Source organism: Silene latifolia, chromosome 2 (assembly GCF_048544455.1).
Source record: "Silene latifolia isolate original U9 population chromosome 2, ASM4854445v1, whole genome shotgun sequence".
NCBI classification, from domain to species: Eukaryota; Viridiplantae; Streptophyta; class Magnoliopsida; order Caryophyllales; family Caryophyllaceae; genus Silene; species Silene latifolia.
In genome coordinates this window covers 130,533,265-130,559,243 of record NC_133527.1, presented here as the reverse complement: position 1 = coordinate 130,559,243, position 25,979 = coordinate 130,533,265, and the positions used below count along the sequence as shown (strand labels likewise).

The 25,979-nt window shown below is 41.8% G+C and overlaps 2 protein-coding genes across 2 annotated transcripts; both read right to left on the bottom strand.

Moving 5' to 3' along the window:
• Window positions 1-18,131: 18,131 nt before the first annotated feature.
• LOC141641316 (uncharacterized) lies at window positions 18,132-18,527 on the bottom strand. Its single transcript, XM_074449986.1, has one exon. The coding sequence runs from the start codon at window positions 18,525-18,527 to the stop codon at window positions 18,132-18,134; it is 396 nt and encodes a 131-aa protein (XP_074306087.1).
• A 15-nt stretch (window positions 18,528-18,542) lies between these two features.
• Window positions 18,543-19,277, bottom strand: LOC141641315 (putative mitochondrial protein AtMg00310). The gene is made up of 2 exons (XM_074449985.1): window positions 19,225-19,277; window positions 18,543-19,002 (listed from the first exon to the last, which is right to left on the bottom strand). Exons 1-2 carry the CDS (start codon window positions 19,275-19,277, stop codon window positions 18,543-18,545), a joined length of 513 nt encoding a protein of 170 aa, XP_074306086.1.
• Window positions 19,278-25,979: the final 6,702 nt, after the last annotated feature.

Sequence of the window (25,979 nt, the reverse complement as noted above, 5' to 3'; positions counted from 1 at the left end):
ACTCGAGATATGTTCATGTGCAAGTGTGACCTGAAAGACACCTTGCATTGAGTGGGAGATTAAAACGGACAAGATAATTGGTAGCGCACACCTTGTGTCGGACAAGTGGGAGATTATTGGAGTTAGTGTCCTCCACAATAGTGCGTTTACATTATAAATCTCATTAAAGGAATATTATCAGGATATTTATTTTATGATCCTCGTCAGTTGATTAACGTAAATCGATAACGGTTGGCTGACTAGAGTTTGACGTTATTGTCGTTTGACGGCGGTGATCAACTGACCCCTTTCGGTCACACCTAAAGGAACAAACCCCAATTGACAACTAATTAATTATACGAGATACAATATATTTAGTCCCTTGATTTATTGACTAAAAGGTTAGTCGATCTTTTTAGAGAGATTTCGAGTTAAGAACTCGAGGTGCGACAGTTATTATTTAATTATGCGATAATTGAATAATAAATTTTATAAGACGGGTTTTAGTTAATTAATTATTTATTCACTAAAATTGTACTAATTGATTAATGTTATTAATATTAGTACGTAAATAATATGTGTAGCGGTACACGTATATTTACGGAGTGTTTTGGATAAACTTAATCGGGAAGCATTTAAACATAAAACGATGTTTAATGTAAAATTACACGTATTTGGGCGACAAATATAAGAACCAAAATGGACCCGTAAATGGGGGCATTGGACCGTGTAATTATATGTGTAATTGTGCATGAAACATAATCATTACACACATGCTTTTGTTCTTCCCTATCAACTTTTGTTCTATTCTCTAAACAATTTTCATTGGACATAAAAAAAATAGAAAAACACTCCTCTCCTCTTCTCTCCTACCACCCGGCCACTCCCTCCTTTATATCCCATTCAATTGTTGTTTTTCACATCCAACATTTTGCATGTGAAGAACAAAATTGTTTATCTCTCTAAAAATAATAAAATCGTTTACTAAGAATGTTAGTAACTTAAAATATTTACTAAGAGTGTTAGTAATATTTTACATATTATCAAGGGTAGATTTTAAAAAATATCTAGTTAGTATTTGTTAGATTGTTGGGTATTTGTTCTTGGGTGCTTCTTGAAGGAGATGTTCTATTTGGAGATTTGTACAAGGAGGATCTTCCATTTTTCTTAGCTCAAGATCAATCAAGATAGGATTTGTTAGGACTCGCTTTGTTCAAGTCTCTGAAATCAACACAAACCCGGATTCGGCCATCCTTTTTGGGTACGGGGACTATATCAGCCACCCAGTCTGAATATTCGGAAACTTTGATGAATCCGGCTTTAAATTGCTTATCAACTTCTTCTTTAATCTTAAGAGCCCACTCTATCCTCATCCGACGAAGCTTCAACTTTAGAGGCTTGAAACCTGGCTTGATTAGAATGCGATGTTCTGAAATATCCATGTCAATCCCTGGCATGTCCTTGTAAGACCATGCGAAGACGTCTTTACACTCGTGCAGGATGTCGATGAAATTGGCCCTTTTAGTTGGGTCTAGGGTCGTCCCTATCCTAAGTTCTTGGGGTTCTAATTTCGTTCCTACGTTAATAGGTTCGGTGTTTTCTATAATTGGTGCCCCTTCCCCCTCTTCTAGTATTTGTTTGATTATATAGGGACGTAATTCGATTGAGTCTGGGTCAGGATCATCCTCATTATCATCGTAAATAGAATTGCATTCAGAATAACACAAGGAGTAAGCGGAATCAGATTTATTCATATTAAAATTTGAAAACAGCTTAAATAAAGAGGCCATCTACGTAGTAGTCAGTGGCAGTAAGGGACAGTTGCTGGGACATTCCCCAAGCTAATATTACTAGGTGATGATATGCTAGGAGAAACAAAAGGGTGAGGAGTAACGACAGAAGGAGACTCTCTAGCGACTTCTCTAGACTTAGGTTCTGACTCTGACTCTGATTCCGACTCTGACTCTGATTATGACTCTGACTCGAATTCATCGTCTTCGGGTTCTCCTTTGAACATCTCTCCTTCTTCAGTAGTGACCTTGAAGTGCTTTCCTTGATTGTTGGTCCACTTGATCGACTATCTACATCCTTTCTGTTGATTTGAGTTGGCGTCATTGATCAGTGCTGTAGGGTTGAAATGGTCGTCTTGAAGTATCATGGTAATGATCTCATCCTGTGCTGCCTTGACGAATCGATCCTCTCCAAATAGAAGGCTAACAGCCTGTTCGTCGAGACAAGGTGTCTGACGAGTTTTGACGGTAGGAACCATTTCTGGAGGAATGAAATAGAAATCGTGGAAGACCTCGATTCCAGCTAGTTGAATGGCATTGTACCTCCAAGGTTCGGGAAATGCATGAAAATGTTCATAATCCCCTTCTCTGACGAAGTAACCATTTAGTGTACGGAGATAGGGTTGCATTTGGATTTCCTTACTTTTATGATTTTGAACTTGAGTAAGCATTTCAAGGGTTTCGGCTTTCGTGGGTTTGTGCCCCAAGCCTAGTGGTATCCTTTGGGAGTTTCCTTCCTTAAAAGGTGCAAATGTATTCTCTCTGATAGGGTTTAGTGGCATTCTTGGGAAGTATCTCTGGGATTTGAGTATGTGGTTGACCACTAAGTTGGAGTATGGGTTGAACTATAAGGGAGCCAGCTTGCTCTCTATAAGGTTTATGATCTGAAATCCTCCAAGCTCGTACACTGGATATGTAACTACTTGGTTGCTTGACATTTTCTCTATTACGGCCTTGATAGGTGACGAAGTGATCGTCTCTACCTTACCATCTAGAGGGATCTTGACATTTTGGTGTAGGGTGGATGTTACTACTTTGGAAGCGTGAATACAGGGCCTACCCAGAAGTATATTGAAAGATGCCTCGATGTCCACTATCTGAAAATTAACTTTTCGCTCGATTGGCCCAGTGGCCACAGTAAGATTAACTACCCCCTCTACTTTACGTCACGTCCCATCGTATGCTCGAACGTCTTGGTTAGTAGGAGTCCAGCCTGATTCTTTCATGCCTAAATTGTATGTTGTCTTTAGTTGTATGACATTGACTGCGGAGCCATCATCCACCAGAGTCATTGGTAGATTTTTCTTCAAACATGTGACCGTGATGTATAGAGCAAGGTTATGAGTGATGCCAAAGGGAGGCAAGTCCTCATCTGAGAAAGTAATTGGGTTACTTAGCTTGACTGAGTCTTAGAAGACTAGGTTGACGACATCGTCGGGTGTAGAGTCTTGTGCTACGTTCAATTTAGCCAATGCTTGCAGTAAAGCTTGGCGATGAGGAAATGAACTTGCAACTAGTTGCCAGACTGAAAGATCAGCCTTTGTCTTTTGAAGTTGTTTCAACAAATGGTCAGGAGATATATTTTCGCCGTCATTTGGGGTGATGACATTGGTGTTAGTAGCAACCGAACCACTCGTTTGTCCTTGAGTGACATTTTGATATGGACGTCCCGAGCGAGTGAGGTGGTCCACATCTTGATCTTCATCAGCCTTGACTAGAGGATGTACTTTAAGGTAAACATCTTCATTATCATCTGCCCATATTCCATTGACGATACTGAGTTCTCTCAAGCTTATGATTTCAGCTTCTAATTTGATTATTCGCTCGACTAGATTGTCGGTCACTGCGATCACTTCTTGCATTGTGGATCCTTGAGATAAGATTGGAACCACTGGCATGTTTTCCCTAGGTATAGTGCTTGGATTGCGTATGGATGCCACTATAGCTTCTAGCTTTGAAACTTGTCTATTTACACCCTTTGCCCATGCGATAAAATCAGCGATAGTGGGGGAGATGGTGGAATAACTCTCCTCATTTTCTAGTGCATTGATCTCAACTTCAGCTGGAGAAATGAGGTATGAACAATCCAAGGTGGATTCTTCATCTGTGATCATCAGAATTCCAAGAGGATTCTGTGTATTGTTAAGCTTGCTCGCAGGAGGTATAGGCAAGCGCCCATCTTCAATCATATCCTAAATGACATGCTTCAGTTTGAAACAATTTTTTGTATCATGCCCCTTGCCTCTATGATACTCGCAGTAGGCATTCTCATCCCAGAACCTAGACTTCTTCTCTGGATCAGGTGTAGGTCCTATGGGTTGGAGTTTGCCTTGTTTCATCAATCCTTTTAGAGCATTGGAGTACGAGTCGCCCACATTGGTGAACTTCCTCTGCGGGTTATCCTTCTTAGTAGATGATTCGACAAGGTTGACCTCTTCGGTCTTGCTAGTGGAGCCATAAGAACGACTTGTCGTGCCTTGATATCCGCGACCTATCGTTTTGGACAAGAGTCCTTTATGAATTTCATCTTCAATTAAGTCTTTGAAAGACTTTATGTTTTGGTACCTTCGATAGTTCGTGTAGATTGGCCTTAAATTGTCCACGAACTTTTCAACAGGAGTAGCTTCGTCTGGGCGTTCAACGAGTTGTGTGCTAGTCTTTGTCCATCTACTTAGGAAGTCGGTGAAACCTTCTTTCTCATTTGGGTAAGAACCTCTAGAGTGCGCATATTGACTTAAATTTCAGCATTATCTGCGTACTGTTTGGCGAACTCAATTGCAGCATTGTCTCAAGTAGCAATTTTCTTGTGATCCAAGGAGTAGAACCATTGCCTAGGAATAGTGTCGAGAGATAAAGGAATGATCCTTAAGAACATCTATGGCCTGAGACCTTTGATAGACATATAATCTTTGAAGGCATGAATGTGGTTCAAAGGGTTTTCATGCCCCTTAAACTTCGGGATGTCAGTCATGTTGAAGTTAGTTAGCACTTGAGCATTTACTGCCTCATATTTGTGGCTGATTTCCCTGTAGATGTCATCTCCCTTGAGATACATTAGTTGCTCCTCCAAATATTGGAGTCGCTTTTCACCTTCAGTAGGACCTGGTGGAATATTGACTTCTGGTTGCCCAACAAAGGGTGGAAGATTATCGTGTATGATCATCTCAGGAATGGCATCCTCTGCAGGAGGAAGTCTAGCTTCTACAGCGACAATACGGCCTTCGATGGCGTTAAGGGGAGCATAAGCTTGGTCTTGGCTTGTCTGGAGATGAATGAGTGCAGCTAGGATTTGATCATTACCATTTACGGATGGTTCGGGTAGACCATTAACGCTTCCATTACTAGTTCCCACCATTTTGAAACTGAGGATAAGAAATCGACGACGAATCAAAACACGATCGACCATTTTTGCACACTTACTAAAAAGAGACTCGACTCGTGAAGTGGGTTCGTGCCACTGTGTCAAGTGAGATTTGAAAATGACAAATTTTGAAATGTTTGTCCTAGACAACTATAGTGTTGTTGTAGGAGTGCTGAGTCGAAGTGAGTTTTGAAATGGGTTTGAGGCCCGAATTTTGACTTGACATTTGGACAGAGTTTCGGCTTATTTTGCCCTGTTTTAGGCCATTTTTGAAAACGTTTACATTTTGAAATGGATTTTGTTTTACAAAATTTTGTCATGGTTTTGTTTACAAAATGGTGATCACGTATATGATACAAATATACATATGGGAATTATAACGTTATGCTGAGTGCATTTAAAGGGTTTTGGCTTAAAAGGTGGGTTGCCATACCAAGCAATCAAACCCTGGTCTGTGGAGAGGTCCGTGCCAAACATGAGTAAGGACGGTTCCTAGTCCATTCCCTCGAGTAGTGAAAGCTCTCGATACAAACATGAGTATGTACCGCGGTATGGTTGAAGTCAATCGCTATCTATCTTTAGGTCCAGATAAGAATTTGGACCATCCAGACGGGACGATTGGTCGAATGGGTTGGGTTAAGCCCAGGAAGGCTAGCTAAAACGACCTTAAAAGGTCGAGTAATAAAAATAGACAACTGTCTCGTATAAACTATTCCCTAACCTTGTTCAAGTTTCACCCTGGGTAATACGTAAGTGTATCATCCCCAGCGGAGTCGCCAAACTGTGGACATGGGCCACCCGCGCCGCGCGCACCCGCACGTTGGTTTCGAGGCGGCGACACTTCTCTCACGGAACCTTGGTTTGCCAAAGCACGTCATGGGCCATTACCGATTGGTGAGGTATTAAAACCGGTAAAAGGTTGAATGAGCCTGAATTTGTGGAGTCGCCACCAATTTATTATGGAAAAATTGGAAACCGTTCGAATACTCGTGCCACATAAAGACACAAAGTAATGACATGAACACTAAGAACTCGTTACCCTTAGCATTCCATGTCTAGAATGACTCTCGATATGCCAATGGACATGGATGTCCAGAGATAATTGGAGTAAGGGATGAGGGTACGTATTAGGAAGCTCATTAATTTGAACACCTAATCCCGCCCGCCTCGATAGCGGCCTCTACTAATGATTAGGGAAATCGTTCATATTTGATATTTTGACGATGTAATGCATGCAATGCAACAAACATAGATTAATCCTAGCATGTGAAATTTGGACTAAGTCGGATAACAAGTAATTAATAAACAATTGGGTCGAGGTAGATGTTAGATTAATTACATGTGAATGCCATACAATTAAATCATACATAATAATAAATACGATAAATGAATTACAATAATTAAAAATTATAAGGATTACAAAGTTTTTTTAATCTACGTCAGAAGCACGCTCAAAACGGGATTTCGAAAAAGAAATTAAAATTAGAAATTAAAATACGAAAATACGGCAGATTAGAGGTGATAATACAGATAATAGTTGATTTTAACCGTAATTAGAAGCTAGTCAAAATGAGAAAGAGTTCAGGGACACAAGCCAACCCAGAATAGGCGCAGCATCTACTGCGTCCTCTGGAAGAGGCACATCACTTTCTGCGTCTGTTCTTGAGTTGGATTCTGGCTGTGAAGTCAGAATCGCGGATTTTTTATTGTTCGTTGGTTTATTTACGTCGATTATTGATGTATGACTCCAAAAAAAGTGCTTTAGCATGTTTATGTATACTAATATCGTCACAAGTCAGATTAGAGAACAAGTTTAAACAAAGTAATACGGCGATTTACATAATTATTATACGATGTCGGGTTTTATAAAGGTCGAAACTTTGAACTTGAAAACGGAATTAAATTTGGTAAACTGAAATCAAATAAAGAAAACTATGTACCAATGACGAATTCTAAAAACTCGAGATGAGAAAATCGAACCTTTAAAATTCGGGTTTGAATAGATGACGAAAACCCGCAAATATTGAATTATAAGGGATTTATGTCGAATTATGCATTATAATTTAAAAAGGATTAGTTAAAAACATCTTTATATACTGAAACAAACAAAAGAAACGAAAGTAGAAGAGAAAAGGGGAAAATTGCAGAAAGTCGAGGAAGAAGAAGAAGTAGAGCAGGAGAAGCGGAAGCCTCTAGAAGAGGCGTAACAGATATGCTGCGACTCTTCGAAGAAGTGCAGCTGCTGCTGCGTTTCTTCTCGACGTTTTATAAAAACGGTTTTAAAATATTGATTTTAAGATGGTTTTTGAACGTGCTTTTGATATGATCTTACATTAGATGATACAAAATAAAAGTGGAATAAATAAATGGGATTTACACCCTCAGACATACATGTTTGACAAAATGAGATTGAATAAAGTTATCGTTTAGTGATTGCTCGACTCGAATATGCGTGGAAAGTGCCCTTGTTAAAGGATTTAGAAGATTGATTAGGTTGATTAAAGTGGAGTTGGTCAAATTGGTCAGTCTATGCAACGTGAATGGGACTCAGAATGATCTAACCTTACGTGGTCGATTGATTAAGCACGTAGGCGTCGAAAGCAATTGCGTAGTCTAGAATGAAAAAAGAGAGAAAGAAGGGGCGGAACACTCGCGGCCAAATATGGAGGCTGAAGGTTGTTTAGGTATTTTTTACCGAATTAGTTGATTCGGGTCAATGTGGTCTTACTCGTTGGTTGGTTGAATGATTGTTCGTATGCCGATGTATAAATAGGGAAATAAAGTACGAAATATAAATTGACACGTAAGATTTGGTGACGCGGAAAACCCAATGTGGGAACAACCGCGGGAGGGACGGTACCCTGCCAAATATTGCACTATTCTCAAATGGGAGGATGATTACAATTGTATCGTAATGCTAGTCTTGCTGACACGAGGTATCGTGTTGATGAGATCTCAGATGTATGCGTGTGGATGTGTTTGAGTTGATATCTTGATGAGAATGCGGATGTGTGTATAAATGAATGTCCTCCCGTTGATTGCTTCCTCGACTATTTATAGGGTAAGAACCCTAGGCATGTCCTACCTTGATTATGGAAAGGAAATATAACTTCCATAACAACTCTTTCCATGTTTGGTCGTCTCCCTCAATTCTCCCTGATCTCCCTGACATCTCCCTGACTCCCCCTTTCCTAATCCCAGACGCCTCCTCTGGGCTTCAGTCTTCTCCTGCGTGCGTGCCGACCCATTCCCTTTCTCCATGCTTGATTTAATCACGGGCTCTCTTCCTCCTTATCACTCCTTCCACAATCAATTATTTTATCAAGTGGGCCTTCTCTTAATTGTGCTACTTTTAGCCCAAACAGTTTGCCCCAAATTTCTTGTGAAGTACGCTTCGAGGTGTCGACCAAGGAATTTACGTAATCGAATGTAAAAACCCTAAGCCGTCATTTACACTCCTTTTCGTGCAACTCCATCACGTCAGCCGCCCACCTCCTCTTTTCTCGCACCCTACTCCCTCTCTCTTCTTTATAACCCCAACCCCCACCTTTCACCTCCATTAACTCCAAATCATTTCTAAAAACTCTCACTCTCCCTAAACCCTCAACTTCCCTCTCCTCTCACCTCGCCGGCTCTGCTATTCCATCTTTCACCGTCTCTTTCACCAGGTATTCTTCCCCTTTTCTCCTTTAATTTCCATTTTCTCTTTCTTCATCATGGGTAAAACCCGACAATCTTCATCAACCCCTGCACCCGCTGACCGCAACCCTGACCCAACCTTTCCTTCCCGGGGACTCTTCACTTATCCCCACGACTGCGACTCCGCCTTGACTTCTGCTGTCATTCCCACGATCAAGGTCATGCTTGGTCTTGGTGACGGGGTGGATATTGCCATCCCTGAACCGGGTCAGAAAGCTGATGCCCTTCGTCCCGGATGGGTTTGTTTTTATTTATGCCCGTTTAAATATGGCCTCCGTTTTCCTTTTCCCAAACTCATCCAAGATTTCATCTTTACGAACAATTTCGCCATGGCACAAATTTCTGCCACTGTTGGGAGGGTTCTCCTCTACTCCCTGGCCGCCGATCAGAACACTGGTAATTCCATCTCCCTGGGCGATCTGGCCCATATGTACAACATCAGGTCCCTGGGTAGGGGCCAGTTCTCATTCCGGGGACGTGGAGAGGCTCCCTTCAGGCATGTGTCCAAATCCCGAGATGAGAAATGGTTTGAAGACTTATTCTTTGTGAGGAAGGACTCCATTCAGCCGCCTGCTGATTACATCTTTGAGAAATGGATCATTACTTCGAGTAAGTAGCTCCCTGTCACCTGATTTATTTATCTCGCTGCTTACTAGCTTATTTCATCGTCCTCTTACAGGCCCCTGTGACCTGACTCGCATTGGTGCCAAGATCCCGCCGCAAAGAAATTGTTCAAAGATATCCGAACCGAGAGAAAGTTCCCGACACCGCTTCCTGGTTTTTCACCTGCTTCCTCTTCCAACCCTCTTCAGTCAGCTCACAGCATGTCTTCTGGTAAGCTTCCCATAATCGTTTCAGTTTGCAGCTTTTGTTAACGTTTTAATTGTCTTGACGCCTAAGACTACATCTGCTTGCAGGCTCAAAAGTTGATCCTTTTGAAATCATCCTCCAAAGCGCAAAAAGAAAGAGACCTTCTGCCAGTCCTGACGTGGCATCCGCCTCCAAGAGGAGTGCTCCTGCTGCCACCTTCCAGACTCCTCCTACGCATTCCAGTTCTGCTGTACCTGAGCCCTTAGAGGTTGACCGTTGTCTCGCCATCCGCCTACTCCTCCTGTCAGTCCTCGTGCTTCAGCTAGCGGAGGCACTATTGCTCACTTCCCGGAAGGTTTTGGGAATGTGGACAAGGTACCATCTCGCGAGAGATCGACTTTGCTCTTCCCTCCTCTAAAGGAGACGTTCTCAGACTTTTCTCCAGAGGAGATGGCTGAGAATGACGTGCACAACGCCTTCATGGTGAATGATCTTCGTCTTCTACCTGTTTTTTTTTTTTATTATTTTACCCTTTGATTTCTCTTGCTGACTTCTAACTGTTCCTGCCCCAGACCCTCCAGTCTGCACTCTACAATAGGAAGATGATCAACATAGTGCAGACCACCAGTCGCGCCACCAACGCCAAAAACCAAGAGCTGAAGGGGACAATTGCCGACTTAGAGCAGTAGCGGTCTGATCTGAAGGAACGCATGGTGGAGTTGAAGGCTGAGCTTGCTGTCACCAAGAAGAAACTGAAGGAAGGAGCTGATCAGCTGGCCCGCACTCAGGAGGTGTGCAACACCTTCTCTGACTCCCTCAAGCGTTCTGATGAGAAGATCAGTGAGCTGATCTCCCTGGCCACCAATGTTGTCGCCTATGCTACCTGGCGGGCAAAAATCAGTGGGATGTATGCTGCTCTTGAGGAGGCTCCCACCCGACAAGCTATAGAGGAGGAGGAGAGACAGCTGGAGATGCTCTACCCTTATCTGAGTGCGCTGATGCCTGAAGTTGGGGAGGTGAATTCTCCTGCGCTAGCTGAGCAAGCTGCTGGTGGAGATGCTGGAATGTCCCAGGGTGCTGCTGACGGAGCTCAGGAAGCTACGGCAGCTGAGGATGTGTAAGCTGGTGTGGTACTTGAAACAGGGGGTCAGCAGGCAGAGGAGGTGCCAGAGGTGGAGGTCATTAATGTGACCGATAATTAAGTATTTTAATACTTAATGAACTTTTTGGCAGTCTGGCCCAGAGGTGGCAGACCTGTAAGTTTTTGAACTTTTTCTTGGTTGCTCCGCCAGGGTGGCAGTTGAACTCAGGGGTCGTATTTTGGCCACGTTTTGGAATGCCCCTTGCCTTAATTTCGGGCAAGTTACAGCTTATATTTTGTGTGCTCGTTTCTTAGGTTTCCTTAGTTTAGGAAGTTGTCGTGTCAGCCTGCTGGCCGATTTAGGCGAGTCCTGTCATTCTGAAGAGGCTGACTCTCTGACTCAGCTAGCTGTCGTTTAAGCCTGATGGCTGATTTAGGCATATGCCGCAATGTAAAGAGGAGTGGACGTGTCATCCTGAGAGGCTGATTTAGACTAGTCTGGTCAGCCTGAAGAGGCTGATTCAGACTAAGCTAGCTGCCGTGTCAGCATAATGGCTGATTTAGGCGTATGCCGCAGTTTTGGACTACCTAACCTTGTTCATGACGCAAGGTGTGTTCATCACGTTTAAAGCCAACAGGGGCATAATTTAGGAAAGTTTATCGTCATTCTAGGACCAATGGGACGCTGCAGGATTCTGGTAGCGCAGAAACCCCTACGTTCCATGTATGTGCATGCATGCAGGGGCCCTGATTAATTGCGATTACAGCGAGCTACGTCCAGGGGGTGGTATCAGGGGTAGATGGGTAAACGTGTTTAGCTATCAACCATGCTCCCTTTCGTATGTTCCACAGTCCGCCTGGTGAGGGTGCTCCTTGTGGAGAAAATAGGTTAGGCATGTTGGAGTGCCATGTGCCTTGTCACCCCGCGTTAGCAGTTGACAGTCCTGCTAGATACCCTTTCAACGTACCATAGACGCTAGGATTCAGAGTGATGTACCTAGAGAAGCCTGAAAATAGGAAAATCTATTAAAATGATGTGAAGTACCTGACGCCATCTCATGGGGTACCAGAGCAATTGTGGTCCATGGACGTTGTCAGACCACACCATCTTATAGCAGTTTAAAATCTTAAAATAGTTAGAGACACCAGAAATAGAAGTGAAATTGGCAGTATGCCTACTACCGGATGTTTATTTTAATTTCAAAATGATTTGGCATTTCATAGTACATCATTCTGAAGGCTAAAATCTACTTATTATTAAAAGTGATATCTCTTCAGGTGAAGTATGTTCCATGGGCGTTGCATGATTTGACCGTCCATAGTCATCAGTCTGTATGCACCATGGCCAACAACTCCTTCTACCTGGTATGGTCCTTCCCATTTGTAGGCGAATTTTCCTGCCTTTCGATTTTTATTGTTTTGAAATACCTCTCGGAGAACCAGGTCTCCTACCTCCAGGAGGCTGATTTTCACATTCTTGTTGTAACTCCTGGCTACTGACTGCTTGTAGGCGGCTAGATGTATTTTTGCGCTTGCTCGCAGCTCGTCAATTTTGTCCAGGCTTCTGACTATCTCTGCATTGTTCAGTTTCCCTGTCATACGTTCATACCTGTGAGTGGGAACTAGAACCTCTGATGGAATGACTGTTTCTGCGCCAAACACCAAGCTGAAGGGTGTTTGACCTGTTGCTACTTTTGGTGTCGTTCTGTCTGACCATAACACCAGTGGCAATTCATCTGCCCACTTTCCTCCTAACTCCTGTAACCTCCTTCTCAGATTGTCCATGATGATTTTGTTGCTGGACTCAGCTTGCCCGTTGGATTTTGGAATCCTGGGTGCTGAATTTTTTAGGGTGATGTTCCACCTGGCACAGTATCCCTCGGTATCGTTGGAGATGAATTGTGAGCCATTGTCACATATTATTTCTGATGGGATACCAAACCTCCAAATGATGCCTCGTTTTATAAACGAAATGACTTATTTGTCCTTTACTTCTGCGAATGCTTCTGCCTCTATCCATTTGGAGAAGTAATCTGTCATTGCTAGCATCCACGTCCTGTTTCCTGTGGCTCTTGGCAAAGGTCCTACTATGTCCATGCTCCATGCCATGAATGGCCAGGGAGAAATGATAGGGTGCAAGGGTTATGCTGGCTGATGGATCATTGGTGCTGAGCACTGGCAGGCGTCACATTTGCATGCATATTCTACTGCATCTGCCTTCATTGTAGGCCAGTAGTATCCCTGCCTGAGGGCTTTATTTGCCAGACTCCTGCCCCCTGCATGGTTTCCACATTCGCCAATGTGGAGAGCATATAACACAGTCTGTGCTTCTTCCTTGTCCAGACACCGTAAGTAGAAGCCTGCCAGTGGTTTCCTGAATAGTATATCGTCAATAATTATGAACCTGAAGGCCTTCACTCTGAAACCCCTTACTTCCTTCTTGTCATCTGGTAGCTTGCTATGACGCATCCAGTCTAGGTAAGGTGTGCGCCAATCGATGTCATCTGCCTGTTCGGCTGTTTGGTCGGGCGGCTGACCGGTTGGCTGAAAGTTCTCACCTTCCTCTGTAACTGCCTGGACTTTTTCCCCGTTCTGTGAATCCTCCAGTTCTCCTTTATCTATTTCATCAGTCTTTTGGACGGAAGGCTCTAGCATGTGTGCGATTGGAATGCTGGATAGTTCTGTTGGTTTGAATGTTGCCCCCAGAGTTGCTAAGGCATCTGCTTCCACGTTCTGATCTTAAGCTTGCAAGTTTCGAATTTCTGTTTTAACTCCTTTGCTACTTTTAGGTATGCAATCATTTTCGAATCTCTGGCTATAAACTCATCATTCACGTGATTGACTATTAGTAGAGAGTCACTGGATATGCGTAGGTGCCTGACCCCTAACTCCAGAGCTAGCTTCATTCCTAATATCAAGGCCTCGTACTCTGTTTCATTGTTGGTTGCCTTGAATTCACATCTTACCGCTTGTGCTATCAGGTCTCCCTGTGGTGACCGTAGGATTAACCCTAATCCTGCCACCCTTTTGTTGGAGGCTCCATCAATATGTATCCGCCGGACCTCTGCCTCCTTGCTCCCCTCTAAGGTGAGGATTTCCTCATCTGCCAGATTTTGGATGGCTGGGCTGAAGTCTGACACAAAGTCGGCCAATGCTTTCGATTTGATTGCTGTTCTCGGGTCATACTGGATATCGTATCCACTGAGGTGTGCAGACCACTTTGACATTCTGCCTGACAATTCAGGCTTCCTTATGATAGATTTCAGTGGATAGTTGGTCACAACATGTATAGTGTGGGACTCAAAATAGGGGCGCAGTTTGCGAGATGCGACTACCAGTGCTAATACTAACTTTTCAAGAGATGTGTACCTGGTCTCTGCCGGCAGCAGAGACTTTCTTACGTAGTACACTGGCTTCTGCTCCTTTTCCTGCTCTCTGACCAGAACATCGCTCACTGCCACCTCTGTGACGACCAGGTATATGAATAGTGCTTCTCCTGGTCCCGGCTTCGACAGCAGTGGTGGGCTACTGAGGTAGTGTTTCAGCTCTCTGAAAGCTTGCTCGTGATCCGCGGTCCACTCAAACTTATGGCTCTTTCTCAGTATGTCGTAAAACAGCCTGCACTTATCTGACGATCTTGAGATGAACCTGCTTAAGGCTGCTACCTTTCCAGCTAGTCTTTGAACATCCTTAGGCTTTTCAGGTGACTCCAGTTTTAAGACGGCTTTGATCTGCTCGATGCTAGCTTCTATCCCTCTTTGAGTTACAATGTAGCCTAAGAATTTGCCAGAGGATACTCCAAAGGTGCACTTAGATGGATTTAGCTTCATTTTATATTCTCTCAGGGTGCCGAATGTTTCTGCCAGGTGCCGCATGTGATCTTTGGCTTTTTCTGATTTTACCACCATGTCATCAATATATACCTCCATAGTTCTTCCTATCTGCTCTTTGAACATGCGGTTAACCAGCCTTTGATACGTGGAGCCTGCGTTCTTTAGGCCGAATGGCATGACGTTGTAGCAATATATTCCTCTTTCAGACATAAATGTCGTCTTCTCTTGATCCGCAGGATACATTTTGATCTGATTGTATCCACTCCATGCGTCCAGGAATGTCAACATCTCATGTCCAGCTGTCGCATCTACCATTGCGTCAATATGAGGCAGCGGGAAGGGATCTTTAGGGCATGCCTTGTTGAGGTCGGTGAAGTCCACACATACTCTCCATTTTCCATTCTTCTTGGGCACCACCACCACGTTAGACAGCCATTCTGGATATTATACTTCTCTTATTTTCTTTGTTGCCAGCAGACTATCTACCTCTTGGTTGATCACCTTGTTTCTTTCTACTGCGAACTTTCTTCTTCTCTGCTGGACGGGTTTACAATTTGGGTCCACACTAAGCTTATGTGTTATGATGGACAGATATATTCCTATCATGTCATCGTGTGACCATGCGAAATAATCCATGTTATCCTGCAGGAATTTGATTAGTTGATGTCTCAAGCTTCCTGTGCATCCTCCTCCGATTAACACAGTTCTTTCTGGGTGCAGCTTGTCCAGGTTGATTTGGTCTAGTTCTTCTGCTGGGGGCTCGATGTATTCGTCCTGGACAGACTGCTTCTGTAATTGCTATGCGGGAGGGCTGACAGTGCACTTTAGTGCCTTCTTATAGCAGCCTCTACCTTCCTCCTGATCTCCTCTTATTGTCTCTACTCCCCATGGTGTGGGGAACTTTATGCATTGGTGATATGTTAAGGGGACTGCTTTCATCTGGTGTAGCCACGGCCTTCCCAAAATGACATTGTAGGTGGAAGGTCCGTCTATAACCAGATATCTGACTTGCTTGTTGACTCCTCCCACATAGGTTGGGATGACTATCTCGCCTAGTGAGTTGGCTGTCTCCCCGCTGAAGCCTACTAGCGGAATAGTCTTCTTCTACAAATCCTTCTTGCTGAATCCCATGTTTTCTATAGTCTTCAGCATGATCAGGTTGACCGAGCTACCTGTATCTACTAGGGGGGTTGAAGTATTTCTTTCAGCTCCAAGTACTGCTGATTTCTTATGCTTCCTGAATCTGGGGTTTGCCTGTCGGCTGCCTGCTGGTTCAATATACTGCCTCCTGACCCGAGCTCTTGAAGGTTATGATGTGTTCCAGCAGCTAGGGGGGTTGAAGTAACGACTGTCCCCTGCTGCCAGTTCACTTGCTGATTCCACTCGGACCCGCCCCTGTGTGTCCGATCACCTTCTTCAAATCGCGACAGGATGCCACCCGTTCGTGCCTCCGTACGGCTGCTGATAGCCAGGTGTCTGGTGTGAGGTATCCCAGCCCTTGTGGGGTTATTCTTCCATCTGTTGGTACCGTAGTTAGATCCAACTTTGTTACCAGTTCGGCTGGTATCTGTCGAAGTGGATTCCTGCTGCCTTATGCCCCCTGTGTCAGATCTACTAGTGGAGACCTTCCTTCCCCTGCCTTGCTCGTCGGGGTGGCAGACTGCTGTTTCAGGAAGTCTATCTGTGCTTATAGCTCTTTGTCCCTCTTCCTTGCTTCAGCTTCTGCTTTCTTCTGGTCTTCTCTCATGTTTTCCATGGCTTTCTGGAGGTTCTCCACGCCAGTGAGCAAGATTTGGTGGGACTAGGTGGCGGGGTGATACCTGAGCTTTCTGCTCCCTTATCTGATATGGCCTAGGTTGTGACAGCAGGAGTCTTAGGAGGTAGGGAGGTTTTTGCTGTTGGTGTTGTTCTCGAAGTATGTCCGGGAGCCTGTGTTGCCACTGTTGATGCTGGACTTTGAGTAGAAGTGTGTGGTGGCAACGGTTGTCTGCTCCTTGACACGGCGTCTGATGCTTGCTTATCCATTATGTATTTAGAGTATCAACGATTGACGACCACAAGGCCCCACGGTGGGCGCCAAACTGTTTAGGTATTTTTTACCGAATTAGTTGATTCGGGTCAATGTGGTCTTACTCGTTGGTTGATTGAATGATTGTTTGTATGTCAATGTATAAATAGGGAAATAAAGTACGAAATATAAATTGACACGTAAGATTTGGTGACGCGGAAAACCCAATGTGGGAACAACCGCGGGAAGGACGGTACCCTACCAAATATTGCACTATTCTCGAATGGGAGGATGATTACAATTGTATCGTAATGCTAGTCTTGCTGACACAAGGTATAGTGTTGATGAGATCTCAGATGTATGCGTGTGGATGTGTTTGAGTTGATATCTTGATGAGAATGCGGATGTGTGTATGAATGAATGTCCTCCCGTTGATTGCTTCCTCGACTATTTATAGGGTAAGAACCCTAGGCATGTCCTACCTTGATTATGGAAAGGGAATATAACTTCCATAACAACTCTTTCCATGTTTGGTTGTCTCCCTCAATTCTCCCTGATTTCCCTGACATCTCCCTGACTCCCCATTTCCTAATCCCAGACGCCTCCTCTGATGGGCTTCAGTCTTCTCCTGCGTGCGTGCCGGCCCATTCCCTTTCTCTATGCTTTATTTAATCACGGGCTCTCTTCCTCCTTATCACTCCTTCCACAATCCATTATTTTATCAAGTGGGCCTTCTCTTTATTGTGCTATTTTTAGCCCAAACAAAGGTCTATATTTATACTAAATACATGAAGGAGTTTAGGAATAACACGGATATGGAAACAAATCACGGAAATATTCTGAAAAGTGTGAAAAGAGGGTTGGGGAAGTGGCGCAACAGCTACTGCGACCCTTGGAAGAGGCGCAACACCTGCTGCGTCCTTTCCCCAGAGGTTTCTTCCTCAGCAAGAAAAATTTCCGCGTTTTATTATTGAATTTCGGTAGATCTATACTTACTTATTCCATAAAACATAAAATATGGAAGATATTTACTTAAAATATTGATTTGAATTTTAGGAATAAATATCCAGAGAATTCTAGAACATTCCGGAATATTCCGACTCGGCATTTAAACGATTTTTAGAAAATGAAAACGTTTTTTACCAGGACTTCAAATGAACTCTAATTACTGTCAAAACGAACGTATCGGTGCGTAGATGACGACCAAGGGGTTGACTCGAGTGTTTGAGCTATCACTTGTCGATGAACTTATGAACTGTCATAAAATCGTTCTGCGTATCAAACATGCGTCCCAATTATCACTGGGTGGTTCGCGGGAGGTGTAGAAATGAGGTATCTACAGCTAGTAAGTATGAACAAGTGTTGAGTGAAGAAAGCAAAGAAAAGCATAGAACGTTTAATTATGTCAATATTGGGTAAGAGGAAAAACATTGTGAGTTTAAAATAGCAGAAATCTTCTTCTTTTTTAAACTCATTGAAGATTTTTTTTTTTGGGAAAATGTAAGATTTCATTAAAATGATATTCCAACCATACATCTTTCCTAAGGTTTAAACCTTAGTATCACCCATATCAACTTATACAAATTTGATCAAACCATTGGTGTGCACCTCTAACATTTGAATGCACACTATTACATCTAAAACGCATGTTTAGCTCTTCCTTCACTCTCTTTATTATAACTGCAGGGGTAGGAACTACCTCTTCCAATCTGCTCTGGTTCCTGCACATCCAGACTTGATAAACCAGTGCTGAAAGCACCGCAGCTATCACTTTCTTCACCAATAATGATCTATGCTTATACTTTATCCACGATTCAATAATATGTGTCTCAGGAATTGTCATTCTCAGCCATGTTGTTGTCAGGCACAGAAATCTACTACTAAATGCACATTGAAATAATATATGATCCAAAGTCTCATCACCATTACCACATAAAAAGCATAGGTTAGCCTGAATAATGCCCATTCTCTTCAGTCTATCCTATGTCAGCAGCCTTTGATGAGCCACTAACCATAAGATGAAGCTATGCTTAGGTATCATCATGTTGTTGGCGATCCACGGATGCCACTCCTTATCAGGTCCCTCATCCACTAGCCAGGAGTAGCCTAGTTTGATTGTGTAAACCTCAAGGCTATATCTGACTAGGTGTTGCCTAACTAGGTCTTTTACCCAGCATATCTTCCTCCATGTCCAACTAGCTACCTCTCCAGGTGTATACTCTTCCCAATTTTGCTCTTTCATATAGACAACATGTATCCACCTGGCCCAGAGATGGTCAGTCTTCTTTGCAATCCACCAAGCATATTTAGCAACTGCTGTAATATTCCACCAGCATAAACTCTTCAGTCCAAGTCTTCCTTTCCTTTTACATTTGCAAATATTTTCCCAGGCCACCAGTGCTGGACTCTCCTTCATTTCATTACAATGCCATAGGAATTTCCTGCATAATCAATCAATCTTGTGAAGGACTGATTTAGGCATAATGAAAATTCTGGCCCAATAATTATGTTAATTGTGCGGCACAGACTTAATTAAGACCACTCTCTCTGCATAAGAAAGCCCGTGTACACCTAATTCTCTAATTCTATATGTGACCTTATCAACAAGTCCTTGACAATCATTGACACACAGTGTCTTTGGAGTGATGTTAACACCCAGTTACCTAAAGGGAATTTTTCGTCTTTGCATTCCAGATATCCTGGCTAGCATTGCCATTGCGTGTCATCTACCCCATTGCTATATATGTTTGATTTCCCCTAATTCATACTCAAACCTGAGGCCTTAGAGAAGTTTTGAAGGCCTTCAACAGTAGTACAACAGAGTGTGTATCTCCTCCGCGAAACATAATGAGATTATCTGCAAAACACAGATGACTCGGTTGCACTCTTTTGCACAATGGATGGAATTTGAACTCCTTTTGTTTCTGTACCCAAACCAGAACTCTGGTCAAGTATTCTAAAGAGATGGTGAAAAGAAAAGGGGATTATGGATCCCCTTGCCTAAGACTTCTCGTCCCCTGGAAATAACCAAAGACATTCCCATTTAAGGCAATGGAGTAAGTAGGAGTGGACACACATTACATCAGAATCTCAATTATAAGATGTGGGAATTTTAGAGCCACCAGCATCTCATGAAGACATGCCCACTCTATAGAATCATATGCTTTTTGTAAGTCTATCTTCATCATAATTTTAGGTGAGCATGCCTTTCTTTTATACATATTAATCAAATCTTGGCATATCAGAATATTACCCACAATATCTCTGCCTTTTGTAAACGCACTTTGAGAAGGACTAATTATATCAGGAAACATAGAACTCAATCTAGACCACAATACTTCTGTAACACATTTGTATAAGGTGTTACAACAAGAATTTTTTATTGGCCTTTGTAATTTCACGGTATTTCAAATCGAAGGGCTTGTCCTTTTTGCATTTCCCCCATTTCTCGGGACTGGTGGCCTTGGTCCATTTGACATAAGCCAAATTAACCCACAAGGCACAAAGTGGGAACCAGGCTAGAATTGGACCACATTGGTCTTCCACTCAATTTCTTCTCAAAATTCCTGACTTGCTCGTTTGTGAGGAAAAGGGTCTCTTGCACAATGGTATCCTTCATCAGGATCATCTATTTATAACTCATTTACCTTATAATTCGCTCGGGATAAATGAAAGAAGTGAAATTCAAGCCCATATTCATCAAGGAGCGCACAGTAGTCAAATATGAAAGACCCATAAATATTTTTAAGTGCTACCATGGCACGACCCTTCGAATAAAAGGCCCACCTTTGGTCGTCAACTTTCGAGTCCAATAGGCCTCGGTACAAGTGTAGATGTCCTTATATAGATTTTTTCTCATGGTCAATTGGCGGAAGATATAATAGCTCACGTCAGCTAGGGGCTCAATGTTATTGTAACCTCATGTGAGGCTACATTAACCTCACTCCTGTAACATTTTGTGCATAATTCTAATATCGCTCTTGTTTTGGGTGAAAATAATCAAGACAGCTTTGTCTCGGACTTGTGCTGGGTCAACGCGCTCCTTTCAGATGTTGGATAATATGAACCTCAGTTGCCTCGATCTTTGCCTGCACATACAACACACAGGGTCTCAGGGGTGTCCTGAGGGGACCCTCTTCGATGCCTAATTCTCAAATGTAAAGACGGAACCTTAACCTGGGGCTTGGTTCCCGGTTTCTCTCTTAGATGCTTTAGGTAGTCTTATTTCCAGAGAGAGAATAGAGTTGTTGTGAATATTCTCATGAGAGAGATTGTGAGTGATTGTTCTCTGATAGTTATATTCCCTTATAAGGATCTTTTTATTTCTATGTAAGTTTCTTCTCTTGGAAGGAATCCAAGGGAAGATATTTTATGTGGGGGGAGGATGTGTACCCTGCGTATGACTTGGCTATCATTTGGACCCGTGTGACCCGTCGTCTGGCATGCGGGTCGGGTGGAGTTGGCGTGCCTTATCAATTTGCCCCTGACGGGATGGTGTTTGACTCTGGCACCTGAGTGTTTATTCCCTTTGTATGACGGGTTAACACGGCCCTAGCATTTAGATAAGTACGTGGGAGGCTTGTCGCTTCAAATGATGTTGCAGCCATGTGGCGGCTTGAGATTGTCCACCTACTCCTTATGATTTTCCTACAAATACCTTGGTAAATGAGTTCACGGGTTGCTATCTTTTGATATTTGTTTCCGCGTTTTATTTGGTAGGTTTGTTCGGAGCGTTCAGCGTAGATTATCCTGATGTCATTGCCAAAATGAAGTAATGTGCTCGGGAGTAGGCAACCGATCGTATCGGAGAACTCGGTCACATCTCCAATGTGTGCCGTCGTCGTCGGACCAGAGGAAGGTGAGGCGACTTTAGAGCCCTTTCACCCTGAGTGGGAGCAGGTTTTGGATGCTCTTCCCTTATGTTCGGAGTCGTCCAGGGGATACTAGTAACTGAGTGAGGAAGGCATTATGGGATCTTCTCTTTGGAGATCGGAGGTCGGACATGGTGCAGGTCGGGCTATGGGGATCATATCCGAGATGGCTAAGGACGAAGACTTCTACATGGCGGAAGCGATGTTTACCTAGATCGAGTTTTCCCTCTCCAAGGCGGCTGGAGCGCCGTCCTCGCGGGGACCCTAGTGTAGGAATTTTCTCTTTGTATATGGTATACGTCATTCTGTATTAGGGAGCGAGTAGCTTCTTCCACAATCTTTGTACCTTCATCCCTTCTTTTGTGAGACAGAAATAGTAATTCTTATTGTCTCCTCACGTGCCATATGTTTATAAAAGGAGTCGATATACTTCATTTTGGAGAGCAAGCCATAGAAGCTTACTGAAGTGCATACATTATTCCTTGAATACATTGATGTCATTGTTACTCAATCCGTTGATGGTTCCTGCCTCTGCTTGTCGGGTAGTTCCTCACCATCTACTATCGGTATGCTGAGCCGAACCCCGTCTCCTCGCAAATTGTCTCATGCGACTGTTGTGGAGCTTAAGGCTTTGTTGCCTAGTCTAAGCTCGACGGGGAGGATCTTCGTGTAATACTTGGATATTTTGGGACCCGTAAAGGAACCTTGGGATGCGTGATAAGACATTGTGCTAGACGAGAGACCACTCGGGAGTGAATTAAGACTATAAAGGGGACCGAGTATAACCTATACTAGACTTAGTGGAGTTATTATAATATCCGCCTATAGAAGAGTCGTCTTAAAACTGTCATTACTTGAGATCTAGACATGATATTATTGTGATTCCAATTATAGGTGATACCTTGTTCTCTTACGATTACAATGGTAGGTCACACGCCCAAAATGACCAAAAAACAAGTGAGATATGACTATGTTACGAAAACTAGTCATTGCTGAGAAATGCATCGCACTCGACCGAGTGGACTCGTCACTCCACCGAGTGAGTCAAACTCGACCGAGTGGACTCGCCATTCACCCGAGTGGCACTGAATCAGAACATGGGATAAGGAAATATTATCCCTTTATCCTCATTCATTCTATCTTCTTCCATATCTCTCCAAACTCTCTCCCTTCTCTCTAAAGCCCTAACAAACACCATATTAGGGGATTCAACTTGCTCTAGGGGATTTTTCACCTTATTCATCATCCTTTCCACCTTGTAAGTCAAGATCTAACCTTTCTTATCTTGTAGCAAAACCTAACTTCTGGCGGTTTTGATATGGGTAATTAGTTAGTAATTAATATGTGTAATATGGGTAATTAGTGGGTAATAATAAGTGGTTTTATATTGTTTTATAGTGTATGATGGTTTGTAATAGTTATTGTGTGTTATTCTAGGATGAGACGGTCTTATGAGACGAATCTTGCTTATTAATTGGATTGCTTCTGAAGAATGATAAAAGGTAGGTTTATCCTACTCGATTTCAATATTTTGTGTGCGTATTTGTGTGTCTTGCATAGTCATTTTTATGTAAGGGTCGATTGGGATAACTTGTTAGTATTTGAGGAAGTTTTATCCATGATATGTTAGGATTGAGTTCATGAAGAGTCTTGTAATTGGTGTTGTGTTGCACTTTCCATGTATGGTCATTGTTGTGTTGTGTTGTGTTGGAGATAATTGGTGGTGTTACTTGGTTATTGAGAAGACGTAAGACGGTTGGGAGACCGTCTTACACTTGAGTCGCCTCTTGGAGCTTACCACTCCAAGAGGGATGTGCACATTAAGGGCTTGAGTTACGGAGGGACTCGTGTGGTTGAGACACGACGTCTGGCAGAGGATCTGGTTGGCTTCCGGACCCTGTACGTCTAGGCGCGTCCCGATACCTATTTGTGGTTGTTGGTATGTCTGGGCGTGTCCCGGTACTAGTGTGGTTGTCGATATGCCTGGGCGTGTCCCAGTATCGTGGTGGTTGTGGGTACGTCTAGGCATGTCCCGGTACGTTGTTGTTTAATAGCGTCTCATTCATGTTTTAGTCATGTTGCATACTCACACACTTTGAGTTGAGTCACACTGTATTTATTTATTGAAACTGACGTTTGTCTGTCTGTGTCATTGTGACCTATTTTCGAGGTGGCCTGTGTCAATCCATATGATATTTCCGATCATATGGGGAGCAAGTTAAGTACAGGTTTGCTTGTTGACATGGTCGGGATTCAGGCCGCGCTACGGACTTTGGAGTCGAGTACATAGTCACTAGGTAGATGACATATTCATAGACGAGTTGTATTTCATTTATTCATTAGTTTATGTTTGTAATAACTAAACTTATTATTTATTTAGTAAAGTTTCTTAATTGTAATTACGATTTCGCTGCCTCGGGAAACCGAGATGGTAACATCTCCCAATTGTTGGAGCTAGTGTCCTCCACAGTTAGTGTGATAACGTGTATAAATCTCTTATAGGTTCACAGGGTATACTTAGTATTTTATCAGTTGATTAACGTTTACTAATAACGGTTGGCTTGCTAGAAGTTTGACGTTATTATCATACTGATGGCGGTGATCAATTGGTCCCTAAAAGTCACACCTAAAGGATGTGTTTGAGAGATGTGATTATATGAAAATATAATCACATTGATGCCTTATATGATTAAAAGGTTAGTCCATGTACTTGACTAAAAGGTTAGTCAATGTGATGATGAGTCGATTATTTAATACAATTAAATAATATTAGCTGAGACGAATTAATTGTTAATTCGTAAATTGAATATAAACTGTTATATTTAATTAATGTATATAATGTTAGCTTAAACGAATTAAGATGTTAATTCGTAATTAAACGTAAACGGTTATATTTAATTAAGCAAATTATAAATATGCTATATTTATAGTTAATGTATATATTATGCGAAATTGTCATAATAAATATTGACAGACCGGTATTAATAAATCGACTACAAACTGTTATGTGTGGACTTATTAATACGGGACGACATAAATGACAATTGATAAATAATACACATTTTATACAATAAAAAAAAACAACCTAAAATAAGAAGATTTCTCTCCTCATTCTGGGTATACACGGTTTTGAAAAAAAAAGAAAGAAAAATATCTTCCCCCTATTTCTCTCCTTGGACGGTTAAAATAAAGGGGAGGGAATCATTTTTCTCACTTCTTTTTGACCTAATTCTCTCATCACAAAAACCCTAAAAATATAATTAGAAATTAGGGTTCTTATTCTAGCAAAAAAAAAAGAGGCATTTCTCGGAGCATTTTGGGTGCAACGATTAGGAGAATATCGATCTCGATATTTGTTCTTAGGCCAAATTGCTAGGACCGAAGGCTAATTCTAATCTCTATTCTTTTGTTTATAGAATTCGTTTATGACTAGCAATTTCATATTTCATAATTTCGTTATAATCCTAATTTTCTTGATGAAATATACCGATATTTCCCTCAAGTGGTATCAGAGCATAGGCCACGAAATTATTTTATATGATTTTCATAAATGGATTAAAACAAAACAAAAAATTTTGAAAAAAAATTTCGGCCGAATGTTTTTTTTTTTTTTTTTTTTTTGCTTTTGATGTTTTGTTTCCATTTTGATTTATTGATATTGTTGTTTTAATATGTTAAGATGATAATATGATAAGTTTGTAGATGTTTTGATTTAATAAGAATTAAATTGAAATGTAAATGGAAATGAAAATTGTTTTGACATGATGATGTTCATTTGTTTTTGCTATATAGTTTTGGCATACATGGTTTTAAGTTGTTGTTTAGAATCATGATTCATTAATTTAATAATGTTCAAATCAATTGTGATGAATCAAATATTCGGATAATCGATTTAATCATAATTTAGATATTCATTTTAAGAGGTTAAATTGAATCATCTAGTTTGGATCTATGTTTAAATTAAAAGTTGATGATTATGTCAATCTTGTTATAGTAGCAACATTAAACAAATTGTTCACATAAAAGGGTTTTTTCGTGATAAAAAAAAAAAAATCTGTTTTTTCGAAATTTTGGGCTAAATTCTGAGAGCAGAAAAAAAAAACGGCTGGATGCCGAGAGCAAATAAAAAAAACTTGTTTTCGTTTTTTTTTTGTTTGTGTTTTTGTCCAATTATTATTATACATTATATCTATAATGTATGATTGTTTGTTGTGAAAAAGTTCACAAATTGTAGATAACCAATTATTTTAAAGTGGTTTAAAATAATGTTAGATTAATTAATATTATAAGTTAATGTGTATTAAGATTGGAATTCTTGTGAGTAATTGAGGAATTGTCACATAATTTTGATCATTTTAAAATAGGTGGTTTGGATAAATTACTCTACATAATTAAGGAATTATGTCTTGAATGATTAATTTATAGTTGATGCATTTTATTTAGTTGTATGAATTGTTGAATGGTTTATTTACGTATTTTTGCAATCGGTTGTAATTTTGTATTACCTAGTGTGGCCTTAGTTAATTATGTTTTCGTAATGATGGGAA

Coding starts and splice junctions, on each gene's coding strand:
- LOC141641316 (XM_074449986.1), bottom strand. CDS start 18,527: ATGGGCATTATTCAGGCTAACCTATGCTTTTTATGTGGTAATGGTGAT.
- LOC141641315 (XM_074449985.1), bottom strand. CDS start 19,277: ATGGCAATGCTAGCCAGGATATCTGGAATGCAAAGACGAAAAATTCCC. Junction 19,003..19,224: donor AGACGAAAAATTCCCTTTAG/GTAACTGGGTGT, acceptor TTGATTATGCAG/GAAATTCCTATGGCATTGTA.